General features: G+C 39.7%; 1 protein-coding gene across 6 annotated transcripts in view; it reads right to left on the bottom strand.

Moving 5' to 3' along the window:
• LOC122555933 (inactive N-acetylated-alpha-linked acidic dipeptidase-like protein 2) overlaps nucleotides 1-13,540 on the bottom strand; it is a 941,631-nt gene that overhangs the window by 462,215 nt on the left and 465,876 nt on the right. For all 6 annotated transcript variants that reach the window (XM_043702221.1, XM_043702219.1, XM_043702220.1 and 3 more), the window contains one exon: nucleotides 10,047-10,332. In XM_043702221.1, the coding sequence (XP_043558156.1) occupies nucleotides 10,047-10,332 (286 nt within the window). The remainder of the gene's footprint in view (nucleotides 1-10,046; nucleotides 10,333-13,540) is intronic.

The raw sequence follows: 13,540 nt of genomic DNA, 5'->3' as shown, positions 1-13,540 counted from the left end.
GACAGGTAGCTAATTAACCTATCCCACTCCTCAAGGATATATTCATTTTTAATCTATTTTGAGGCACATCAAAATCCACATCATCTGGATTTGATTCCTCACTCTGTGGGGCAGTAACTAATACCTGTTTCTCCAGTTATTTCTCGTATAATACGGTTTCAACATGTTCAGATGACATACCCGATATCTTTTCTTTCTATCTTTACTAAATAGTTCACCTGACAACTTCGTTCTCAATTTGCTAGGGACCATGAAACCTGCTTTGAAGGGATCTCCTATCACTGATAATGGTACTAACACCATCATCCCCTTGGGAAAATGTCAGAGTCTCAGAGCTTTTATTTGCCACCTACTTCATTCTACACTGTGCCCTCTTTAGGTGCCGTTTAGCTAATTCACCTACATGATTTAGTCTCTCCCTCATCTCCAATACATAATCTAAGTGTGAGATCTGTGACTGTGGTCCTGTAAATTTTTCTTTAATTAATTTCAAAGGACCTCTCACTTCATGCCTGAATATTAACTCGAAGGGAGTGAACTGCATAGATTCATTTGGGGAATCTCTAATGGCAAACAATACGAATTGGATAATATCTTTATCCTAATCATTCAAGTCGTCCTGACAGTAGGGTCTCAACATGGTCTTCAAGGTCTGATGCCACCTTTCTAAAGCTCTCTTGGATTCAGGATAATATGCACTGGATTTAAAGTGCTCTATATCTTAGTTCTCCATAACCTCCTTAAACAGCCTAGTAGTAAAATTTGATCCTTAGTCTGACTGAGTCTCTCTGGGCAGCCCAAACTATGTGAAGAAAGCTACTAACTCCTTTACTACTCTTTACGGCTTGATACTCCATAATGGAATTGCCTTTGGAAATCTGGCAGACACATCCATTATGGTAAACAAGTACTGGTTTCCATTTAGGAGGGGACCTACACATTCAGTTATAACCCACATGAAAGGTTCTACAAATGCAGGAATTGACAATAAAGGTGCTGGTTTTATTACTATCTGTGGTTGACCTACCATTTGGCATGTATGACACACTCGGCACAGCATCCTTGTGCATTTCAGGCCAATAAAAATGCTTTTATACCTCAGACTGAGGCTTTCATACCCCGAGGTAACCTCCTACAGGTAGATTAGATTTGATTAGATTCCTTACAGCGTGGAAACAGGCCCTTCGACCCAATCAGTCCACACCGACCCGCGAAAGAGTAGCCCACCCAGACCCATTTCCCTCTGACTAACACACCTAACACTATGGGGTAATTTAGCATGGCCAATTCACCTGACCTGCACATCTTTGGACTGTGGGAGGAAACTGGAGCACCCGGAGGAAACCCACACAGACACGGGGAGAATGTGCAAACCCCACAGAGACAGTCACCCGAAGCTAGAAACGAACCTGGGACCCTGGTGCTGTAAAGCAGCAGTGCTAGCCACTGAGCTACCATGCCACCCCCTGTTCATGTGCTACCCATAACACTTCCAGTCTGTATGCTACCGGCAACGCAATATGGCCCATTTCTTCTCTGCACAAACCTGCCGTGGTCTCCATTTCCACCTCAGGATTCTATCTTTCAGATAATAACCCTCCTGAATATTCTCTGCCTCCTTTTCAGAGTATACATCTACATATATATCTTTTATCATTTCGTCTTGCTGTTGTATGTCTCTTCGCCTTTCAGGACTAAACACTTTTGTCTGGCCTTCTGCCTGTTCAGGTTTTTCATGTACCATACATCGAACCGGGTATCCGCTAACTGACCCTCAACTCCTTCATCTTTCTCTTTACTTTTCTCTTCGTGCAGTGACTTATGATAGTGGGATCTGGTTACCACATAGTGTGGGAAAATACCAGGACATTTCTGTTTTAACTCCTCAGTTTCTTGGTCTTCCTTGGACTTCTCCACAACAAGGAGTGTCACTCCCACCTTGGATCTTACCAAATCATTCCCAAGAACAAACTGAATTCCTGGAACTGACACTCTGTCAATCACTTCCACTGTAACTTCCCTGATCTTGAGTTGGCACTCCAACTTGATCTTACATAGGGGAACACTAAATTTCTGTCTATCTACCCCACAAATTACCACACTCTCAGGTAACAAATCAGACAGAGTGCATATTCACTCATTTCTTACTATCAGCAACTGGTTAGATCCTGTATCTCTCAAAATTATAACGTTGTGTCCTTCTCCCACTGTTCTTTCTGAATACAGAGGCAAACTCTTTGTAAAGATCAGGTAATAACTGCATACCCAGCCCCTGCCTGGGCTGTGCACTTTCCTGCAGCTCCTTGGCTCTTCTTGGGGACTCCATTACTACCTTCACTACCTTAGCTTGTTCTATCACATCTTTTCCCACTGTGCCTTTCTTTAATGACCAGCACTGTGACTTTACATGTCCCACTTTACCACAGTGGAAACACCCGAGGCCTTCCACCTCTTTTCCACCCTCTTCGGCTTCTTTCTTATCCAGTGGTAAATTCTCCACTCTTGATTTTGTAATGTAAGATCTCCCCTTCTCCCAACTTTTATTCCTCACAGGATACAATTCTGGCCGGAAGCTTGTCTTATGCACCAATATGTATTCATATGCTAATTCTGCTGACCTCACACTTCCTGAACTTTCTGTTCCTCCACGTGAATTCTTACCATCTCTGGAAGTGAGTTTTTCAACTCCTATAGCAGAATAATCTCTTGTAAAACCTCAAAGGTCTTATCTATTTTCAAAACACGTACCCATCTATCAAAATGACTATGTTTAGTTGTTCAAACTCAACACAAGTCTGACCTAGTTCCTTCTTTGTGTTTCTGAACCGCTGTCTATATGCTACTGGTAGCAATTCAATAAGCACTTAAAATAGCCTGTTTAACCTCTTCACAATCTCTTGACCCCTCATCTGACAGCGGGGCAAATACCTCACTAACTCTCCCTACCAGTTTAGTCTGAACTAGCATTACCCATAAATCCTCGGACCATTCCATCTGCCTCGCCAATGTTTCAAATGAAATAAAGAAGGCTTCAACATCTTTCTCATCACAATGTGGCAGAGCTTTGACATAGTTGGATATTTCACTACCTTCTCTTTTAATCTCTATCCTGTTATATTGATTTTGCTGAATAAGTCGCAACTTCTCAAGTTCAAATTCTCTCTTTCTTTGCTCAGCCAAGAACCTTTTCGCTCTCTCTTTTTCCTCTCTTTCTTCTCTGTCTTTTTCTCTTTCCTCTCTCTCTTTGTTTCTCTTCTAACTCCATTTTCCTCAATGGCAATTTAGGGTTTTCTACCTCTACTGCACTTATCTGTTTCTCCAACACACCGAATGTTTCAGTAATTCCCTTACAATTTCAGCTTTTTTTTATCCTTGGTTAAACCAAACCTAACTTATTTGCTATTTCTAAAAGTATGGCCTTTTTCCTTCCCTCTAAACTTCCTTGGCAAATTTGAGAATCATTTTGAAATCCCAGAACTGCTTTAGCTATTTTAAGAGCCATTTCTCTCAGTTTTAATTTAATCAACCACAAGTCACTGAAATTAAACAAATTGTTTCACCTATGTTTTATTTAAAGATCCAGGACACTGACCTGCAAGTGTTTAAATCTGCTGGGATGTTTTGTACCCCAAATCTATTCAAGTTGGTCTAAACTTGTCCAAATCCCAAAACCAAGACCAACCTGTTCAAATCGCGGACAAAAGCTCCCAAACCATTCAATTCCCAGACAAGCCCCAAAGTGTTATGACACGGGATAAATCCTCTTGCTTAATTTAAACCAGCAACACAGAAAAGATTGATCCCCTGCAGTAATCTGTGAAAATTTGAGAGGCAAAAAACAATTTGTAGTTCAAATTAACAACTTTATTTCCTACAGAATAACAGAAAGTAATGAACTAACAACTACTTACAACTCCTTCCTCTAACCTATCTTATACTTTTCCCTTCTACAATACTAGTCTGATAAAACACCCGATTAAGCTTTACCAAAATTCAACTTTTCAAAACCAGCCAGATGTCGAATCTTCTTGCTATGTCTTCCCCTGTCTTCTTTTCTTCTTCTCAGGGATTTCTGCTTCACAGTTTACTGATCAATAAAGGTACTTGCAAGGGAGCTATTTTACCGGGCAGTCTGCAAATGCAGACTTCGCAGTTCTCCTCCCAACTGCTCAATTTCCCCTGGTCTTATTCCCCCAAAGAATTAGATTGTGTCATTGGCTTTTAACCTTGTCAATATACTAAATTCAAACTTGATTGGAGTTTGGTTTTTTTTGGGCTTTAATTTAAACTGATTAGCCTAATTCAAATTTGTTTTGTCATCTCAAGGCAACAAGCTAATCAAGTTGTTCGACTAAGGGTTACATTATATCTTGTTCAGAACACTTTGTACTGTGTCAGGTAGTTCTGCAAGCCATTAACTCTCTTAAAGGTAAAGTACACCCACATCTTCATAACAGTAGGGGGTGATGGACTGTCAGGGGAATGTAGCATGGACTGCCAACTTTCTGGTACTGGGACTGACTCTAATGTAATGAGGTTATGTCGGGTTCCAAGTGATCAATTGTGATAGAGGACTCTCTGGTCAGAGGCACAGCCAGACATTTCTGCAGCCAGGAGCGAAAAATCAGAATGGTGTGTTGCCTCCTTGGTGACAGGATCAAGGATATCTCAGAGAGGTTGCAGAATGTTCTCAAAGGGGAGAGGGGCTAGCAGAAGATCATTGTACACATTAGAACCAATGACATAGGAAGGGAAAAGGATGACATTCTGAAGGAAGAATATAGGAAGTTAGGCAGGAATTTAAAAAGGAGGTCCTCAAGGGTAAAAATATCTGGAGTATTTTCAGTCCTACAAGCTAGTGCGGATCGGAATAAGAGAATAGAGCAGATGAATGCCTGGCTGAGGAGCTGATGCAGGGAAGAAGGATTTTTGGATCATTGAAATCTCTTCTGGAGTAGAAGTGACCTGTACAAGAAAGATGGATTCCACCTGAATTGGAAGGGGGCTAATATACTGGCAGAGAGATCTGCTAGAGCCGCTCAGGAGGAGTTAAACCAGAAAGGTTGGAGGTGGGGGCGGTGGGGAGACCCAGGGAGGTACTGAGGAAAGACATCAATCTGAGACCGGTACAGTTGGGAAAAGGAGCAAGTCAAACAGTCAGGGAAGGAAGGAACAAGCAGAAAACATGGTAGGACTGATAAATTAAACTGCATTAACTTCAATGAAAGAGGCCTAACAGGGAAGGCAGATAAACTCACGCCATGGTTCGGAACATGGGACTGGGAATATCAAAACAATTACTGAAACATGTCTCAGGGATGGACAGGACTGGCAGCTTAATGGTCCATGATACAAATGTAATAGGAAGGATAAAAAGGGGAGCAAGGGGGCCTTCATGATATGGGATAGCATTACAGCTGTATTGAGGGAGGATATTCCTGGATATACATCCAGGGAAGTTATTTGGGTGAAACAGGGAAATAAGAAAGGGATGTTCACCTTTTTAGGATTGTACTAATGACCCCCTAATAGGCACAGGGAAATTAAGAAACAAATTTGTAATGAGATTTCAGTTATCTTCAAGAATAATAGGGTGGTTTTGGTAGGAGATTTTAACTTTCCAAACATAGACTGGGACTGCCACAGTGTTCAGGATTGAGATGGAGACGGATTTGTTAAGTGTGTACAAGAAAATTTTCTGATTCAGTAAGTGGATGTACCGATTAGAGAACGTGTAAATCTTGATCTATTCTTGGGAAATAAGGCAGGCAGGTGACTGAGGTGTGAGTCGGGGAGCACTTTGGGGCCAGCGACTATAATTCTATTAGTTTTAAAATAGTGATGGAAAAGGATAGACCAGATCTAAAAGTCGAAGTTCTAAACTGGAGGAAGGCAAATTTTGATGGTATTAGGCAAGAACTTTCAAAAGCTGATTGGGGGCAGATGTTTGCAGGTAAAGGGACGGCTGGAAAATGGGAAGCCTTCAGAAATGAGATAACGAGAATCCAGAGAAAGTATATTCCTGTTAGGGTGAAAGGAAAGGCTGGTAGGTGTAGGGAATGCTGGATGACTAAAGAAATTGAGGGTTTGGTTCAGAAAAAGAAGGAAGCATATGTCAGGTATAGACAGGATAGATCGAGTGAATCCTTAGAAGAGTGTAAAGCAGTACAGGTATATTAAGAGGGAAATCAGGAGGGTAAAAAGGGGACATAAGATAGCTTTGGCAAATAGGGTTAATGAGAATCCAAAGGAATTTTATAAATACAGTAAGGACAAAAGGGTAACTAGGGAGAGAACAGGGCCCCTCAAAGATCAGCAAGGCAGCCTATGTATGGAGCCACAAGAGATGGGGGAGATACTAAACAAGTATTTTGTATGTGTGTTTATTTTGGTGAAAGACTCGGAAGACATAGAATCTGGGGACGTAGATGGTGACATCTTGAAAAATGTCCAAATGAGAGCAGAAGGTGCTGGATGTGTTGAAATGCATAAAGCTGGATAAATCACCACAACCTGATCAGGTGTACCCTAGAATTCTGTGGGAAGCTAGGGAAGTGATTGCTGGGCCCCTTTCTGAGATATTTGTATCATCGATAGTCACAGGTAAGGTTCCAGAAGACTGGAGGTTGGCTAACGAGGTGCCACTATTTAAGAAAGGTGGTAAGGAAAAGCCAGGGAACCATAGACCAGTGAGACTGACGTCGGTGGTAGACAAGTTGTTGGAGGGATGTACATGTATTTGGAAAGGCGAGGTCTGATTCGGGACAGTCAGCATGACGTTGTGCATGGGAAATCATGTCTCACGAATGTGATTGAATGTTTTGAAGAAGTAACAAAGAGATAATGAGGGCAGAGCGAGAGACACGATCTTTATGGACTTCAGCAAGGCATTCGACAAGCTTCCTCATAGGAGACTGGTTAACAAGGTTAGATGTCAAGGAATACAGGGAGAACTAGCCATTTGGATACCTAATTGGCTCGAAGATAGAAGACAGGGGGTGGTGCTGAAGGGCTGCTTTTCAGACCTGTGACCAATGGTGTGAAACAAGGATCGGTGCTCAGTCCACTGCTTTTCATCGTTTGTATAAATGATTTGGATGTGAACATAAGAAGTATAGGAAGTAAGTTTGCAGATGACACCAAAATTGAAAATGTCGTGGACAGCAAAGAAGATTACCTCAGAGTACAACAGGAACTTGATCAGATGGATGAATGGGCTGAGGAGTGGCAGATGGAGTTTAATTTAGATAAATGTGAGATGCCACATTTTGGAAAAGCAAATCTTAGTACGACTTAAACACTTAACACTAAGGCCCTGGGGAGTGTTGCTGAACAGAGAGACCTTGGAGTCCAAGTTCATAGTTGCTTGAAAGTAGAGTCGCAGGGAGATAAGACAGTGAAGATAGCATTTGGTATGCTTTCCTTTACTGGTCAGAGCATTGACTATAGGAGTTGGGCGGTCATACTGCAACTATTCAGGACATTGGTTAGGCCACTTTTGGAATATTGCATGCAATTCAGGTCGCCATCCCATCGGAAGGATGTTGTGAAACTTGAAAGAGTCCAGAAAAGATTTACAAGCATGTTGCCAGGGTTGAAGGATTTGAGCTACAGGGACAGGCTGGGGCTGTTTTCCCTGGAGCATTGGAGGCTGAGGGGTGACCTTATAGAGGTTTTATAAGATTATGATGGGCATGGATAGGATAAATAGGCAAAGTCTTTTCCCTGGGATGGGGGAGTCCAGAACCCGAGGGCATAGATTTAGGGCGAGAGGGGAATGATATAAAAGGTACCTAAAAGGGCAACTTCTTCACACGGAGGGTGATGTATGTATGGACTGAGCTGCCAGAGGAAGTGGCAGAGGCTGGTCCATTTCAGCATTTAAAAGGCTTCTGGATGGGTATATGAATAGAAAGGGTTCAGAGGAATATGGGCCAAGTGCTAATAAATGGGATTAGATTAGATCAGGATATCCGGTTGGCATGAACAAGTTGGACTGAACAGTCTGTTTCCATGCTGTACATCTCTTTGACTCTAAATTGAGCAGTAATTCTAACTGAAAGGGCTGCATTTTGTTTTAAACTTGTAACTCCAATCAGGCATTATGGCCTACCACATGGATACCTTGAGTTATGGCTGGAAATACGAAACTATTGGGGCTACAAGATAAAAGACTTACATTTTGGACACGGTTAGGCACAGAAAACACTGTAAAAAACAGATAAAGCAGAAAGGGGTCAGGCAGTTTAAAGACTACCTTGCCATGTTGCCCACATCAAGGATCAGAGAAATAAATGCTCAACTTATGAATAGTTCCTACAAATTTCTACAAAGTTTTCATGAAGCAAAGCTGTTTGAAATACTAAGAGTGCAAATTCACATCTGGATCCATAAACCAAATGTTACCACAAATCAGACACTGTGTGGAGGTAACAATTTGTGGAAAATAATCTTTTGTGATAGCAAAATGTTAAACAAAAGTAAAACGTAAATGCCCAAGGCAACAAAAGACTTAATGGGATATTAATATTCACAATGTATAATTTTCAATTTTCTTACAGGAATGTCAATAATTGTCACAATACATGATATTTTAGGATTCCATTACTTCTGTTTTGCAACTACGAAGACTTCTGATTCAATTCAATCTTTTAATTGCCATGCAAGTAATAAATACCAAAAAAAGTTATTAAATTCCAAACACTCTGTCATGCTGATGTTATTGTACAAACTTTAACACAGAAAACATTAGCATCAACATTTTGACTGTCAAAGCTGATATGCCAATTGTTGCTGTAATCTCTAAACTGTACAGCTTGACCAAGGCATATTTATAAGAGAATTAGCTTTGCCTGATGCCTGATTAGAGTTGCAAATTTAAAACAAATATAGTCCTTTCAGTTAGAATTATTGCTCAATTTAGAGTCATAGAGATGTACAGCATGGAAACAGACCCTGCGGTCCAACTTGTCCATGCCGACCAGATATCCTAACCTAATTTAGTTGCATTTTCTAGCACTTGACCCATATCCCTCTCAACCCTTTCTATTCATATACCCATCCAGATGCCTTTTAAATGCTGTAATTGTACTAGCCTCCACCACTTCCTCTGGCAGCTCAGTCCATAAACACATCACCTTCTGTGTGAAGAAGTTGCCCTTTAGGTACTTTTTATAGGAGAAAGACCTAGTCTATTTGTCCTATCCATGTAGCAGTACTAAAACACTGGAATGCTTCAGATTCTGCAGTGGTATACATTATTTTAAATTGCCTTAATGAAAAGATATTTTCATTTTATGAACTTATTTCAAGTTATGTCATGATTGTGACATAAAAGTAACGTTCTCAGTTTGACAAATACAGACATAATTATCAGAGGAGGAATATTTTAACCTCATGTCGATTTTTGTCAGAATTCTATTTACATACAATCCAGGATCTCAAACTTGCCTTGAAACTCTTATCAAGTTTAGAACATTGACAAGAATTTTATATCCCTTGAACCCTATCATCAGTTCAGTGAAAAACAAAGATTAACAGATATAATAATAGTTTGAATTGTTAATTATTTTTATATTTTTGGATGCATAAAATAATATGTAGATATCAGATTGTGGTGTGTTGCTGGACCTCTCCCTGTGGAGTTATACAGAGCTTGTGTGTTTCATTTTTAAAATCTCCTGGCTATTGATTGTATGGAAAAGGGTGTTGACCTACATATCACTGTGCAAAGATAAATGTCACCTTCCTCTGCACAACAAATTACAACTAAATTCCCATGTATATCATTTATCTTGATGGCACTAAGTAGGACTTTTTGAGACGGATTTCATATGACTTAAACTGTTCCCAGGAAGCACAAATTGGATCTCTCACAAAGCCTGCCTTATGATAGATGTACATGACTGGACTGCAAAGGAAGATCACACAGCTCTGTTATGCAGAACAAATAACCTTGTCAAAATATTTGGAGCAATTCTGATTTTACCAGTCAAATGAAATACCATAAAATGACAGCGAGAATTGGTTTTGAACACTTTCATTACCTCCAGAGATCCTTTGGCAGAATAAGCTGCATAGAAATAAAGAAGGTCATTTTTTTCCTTCTTCCCATGTGGGGCTGAGGGCAAAGTACTGCATTGTTGTCCACTGGGATGAAAGCACTGGCTGCTATTTGTCAGAATGATTTTGTTTTGGTTTGCATCAGGCAAGCTGAGAAGAACCGTATAATTGACTAAGCGGGTTTCTGTTAAACCAGATGCAGTCCACTGCTCCATAACATGTGCGGCAGAACTCCCCCGGTCTGACTCAGCAGCAAACAGTGTAAGATTTCTAAACAAGAGAAACAGAATAATTACTTTTCAATACTGATCACATTTCTCACAATTACATGGAAAGATGTACGTTTACTGATAGAAAGATACGTGCAAAAAAATGCATCAAATAAAAATTGCAATGTATTTACTGGCATTGTTTTCTATTTCATGTTGCGAATGCCAAACTGTTAATTTTAAATTTCACTTGTTGAGTTTCTATGGCATTGCATGAGGGAAGGGAAGACAGCATTACAATTTTCGCAGCATTTGAGAGGATGGAAATATTGGATAGGATGTGGTGAAGTAAGAACAATGGTGAAGATAAGTATAGATACAAAAAAGGAAAGGAGCATCATTAAGAAATGGGCTAATGGAGAACTGGTGGAAGGGGGTAAAGAGAGGAATATGATAGGTCAGGGAAATTGAAGAATGGAGGTTGAGAAGACAGAGTCAGAAACAAAAGAGAGGGAAGGATGGAGAAAAGAAACAACATGGATAACACTGGAATAAGCCCTGGCTGCAAAACAGCCATCGACCAAGGGATGTTTCAGTGTCAGAGGTGCAAACCAACAAATTACTCATTGGTGAGGGAGCATTCAGCAGGCAAAGAACTTCTGTTGGTTGTGAGTTCACAAAATGGCAAAACGCTCATCATAATCAGGGTTCAGTGGAGAATAAGGAAAGGCCAAAGGAGAAGATCAAAGTCTTGTCAGTAAGCATTTAGCATTATACTCAAAATGAAAGGGGATTGGATCAATCTTTGACATTACAAATTCAATTAGTGACTTGATGTTACCAGAAATGAAAATTTCTGATAACAGCAAGTTACTAATTGAATTTGGCAGTTAGGATATAGTTAGGTATTGGAAGGTCACAGGATGAGGTAATGGCTCACAGAAACATTTGTTTTTATGGTTTAACTTCAGTGTTAAAAATCCATAAATATTGAGAGATATTGCATAAAATTTACACCTTAATTGTGAATGATTTTCTTGTTCTGCTTTGTGACCATTGCAAACAGATGGCTAGAAAACCACTTGATGACTAGGGTGCAGAATGATTTCAGACATGTGTCACAATTGACATCAAATATTATACATGTGTACATTACAAGAGCTATAGTATCACCTACATGCAAAAAGATAACATACAAATGTCAATAGTTCTAGAATGAATTTTTCCATTAAAAAGTAGGGTTTTGATACAATTTATAACTCAACATGGTTTCCCACATATGGATTTTACACTTGATAAGTAAAAGTCAGGTTTCTGGAATAGTCAGCCTGTTGAACAATAGTGCCTAACTTCAAATCTGGATGTACTCACAATAAAAAAAGCTTTACTGCAGGGCTAAGGGCTCTTGTGGCACAGTGATAATATCCTTGCCTCAACAGCCAGAAGACGAGGATTCAAGGCCTACCTACTCCAGAGGTGTATCACAATATCTCTGAATAGGTTGATTTAAATGAAAACACTGCAGAACTGTTCTTTCATACAGATAATTCACTGGAGTTACTAGGTAAGATTTTAGCTCACTCAAATCAGAACCACTTGTCAGCAACCAAAATCAGGGTCATTGCGGTAATTGACAAATGCCAAGAAAATTCAGAAGACAACTCATGTTGCCTAGTGAAGACCACCATTTTGTGTGGAATAGCACAAAGTGCTAAGCATAGCCATCACACTACAAATAGCTGATCATTACCTATGTGCCAGGGGTCCGTTAGGTCAGTTGGTTGAATGGCTAGTTTGCAATGCAGAGATGCCAATAGCATGGGTTCAATTCCTGCACCAGCTGAGATTATCATGAAAAAAGTCTCCTTCTCAAACTCTTCCTTTTCCTGAGGTATGTTATGACCCTCAGGTTAAGCAACCACCACTCATCTCTAATGAGACAGCAAGCCTATGGTGTGGTAGGACAATAGTGACTCTACCTTTGCATTTGCCAAATGGAACAAGTTCAAAAATCAATAGAAAAATTATGAACTTTGCAGAATATTTTCCAGGCTTCCTTTATGTTACTTTTAATTTGAGTTCTTGTAGCAGTCTGGAAATATATTCAAAAAAACTAATTAAAATTGCAATAGCTCTGAATGTTAATACTGATTTGTTATTGGTTGACTGAAGGGAAGCTTAAAGAACTGAATAACCAGTGTTTATCAGTACAAAGACAGAGTGAAAAGTAAGCTTTTCTTTCCCTTATACCTGTCAAACACATGAAGTCTCATTTCACATTACCATCTTGTGAAAAACTGACTATAATACCAGTTAACACGCTTCTCTGTCACAGAATTCAATTCGACTAATGCAGAGCAAACTACGGTCATGCTTCCAATGCTGTACATTGAATTAACACAATGCTGTGAGCAGTTTTGCACAAAAAGATGAACAATCTCAAACATCTCTTCTTGTTTATTTTCAATTCTTTCCATTATTGCCATTTTCAGGTTGTTACCTCCTGGGAGTAGCATGATGGTCGCTGTGACAGCAACAACAGGATCACAATAAAGGTTCAGATAGCAAGAGAAGTGGGATCCCAAGAAGGCGGAACAGTCACATAGGTAAGGCCTCAGTGTTTCCAAAGATGTAAGTCACCGAGACAAAGAGAACTAAGTCTATAAATGAATGTCTGGTAGTAAAGAACTTAAACATTGCTAAAAAGAAACTAGAAGTTTAATAGTTTCATCTTGTACATATCAGGAATCAAAACTGAGACTTAAAACTCAAAAGGCATACTATCTTATACAGGATGATAATAGGCTGTTGATGGGATAGGCAATAATTGGCAGGAAGATACAGCAAGAGCAGTTAACAGTCAATCTTAATTTTCAGATAAGCTACATAGATTGTGATTGGTCAGGACATTACCATGGGATGCAAGAGAGTTTGGCTGTCTCCATGATGCCTTGTTTTTTGAAAAAGGTGCAATGCATATTCACCATTAGATGTAATTCTGCTTTTCGAAGTTATTTATTAAATAGTTCAACAGCGTAGGGCATTATGCCAGAAACCAATTCTTCAAGTATTTCCCATACTACTGGGTTTGGATTGTTGGACTAACCTTGTAGTGTAAAACAGAGAAACCCTGGTTATGTGGCATATGATTATCCGAATATCAGATTATTCAGCAAGATTGCAAGGTCCTGATGCTTGGCTAAACTATGTTATCCTGCATTCAATTAACTAAATGAAATACTCCCTGCCCATGTCCTTCAGATAATTGA

Source organism: Chiloscyllium plagiosum, chromosome 13 (assembly GCF_004010195.1).
Source record: "Chiloscyllium plagiosum isolate BGI_BamShark_2017 chromosome 13, ASM401019v2, whole genome shotgun sequence".
Classification (NCBI taxonomy): domain Eukaryota; kingdom Metazoa; phylum Chordata; class Chondrichthyes; order Orectolobiformes; family Hemiscylliidae; genus Chiloscyllium; species Chiloscyllium plagiosum.
This window is presented reverse-complemented; position numbering and strand designations above follow the sequence as displayed.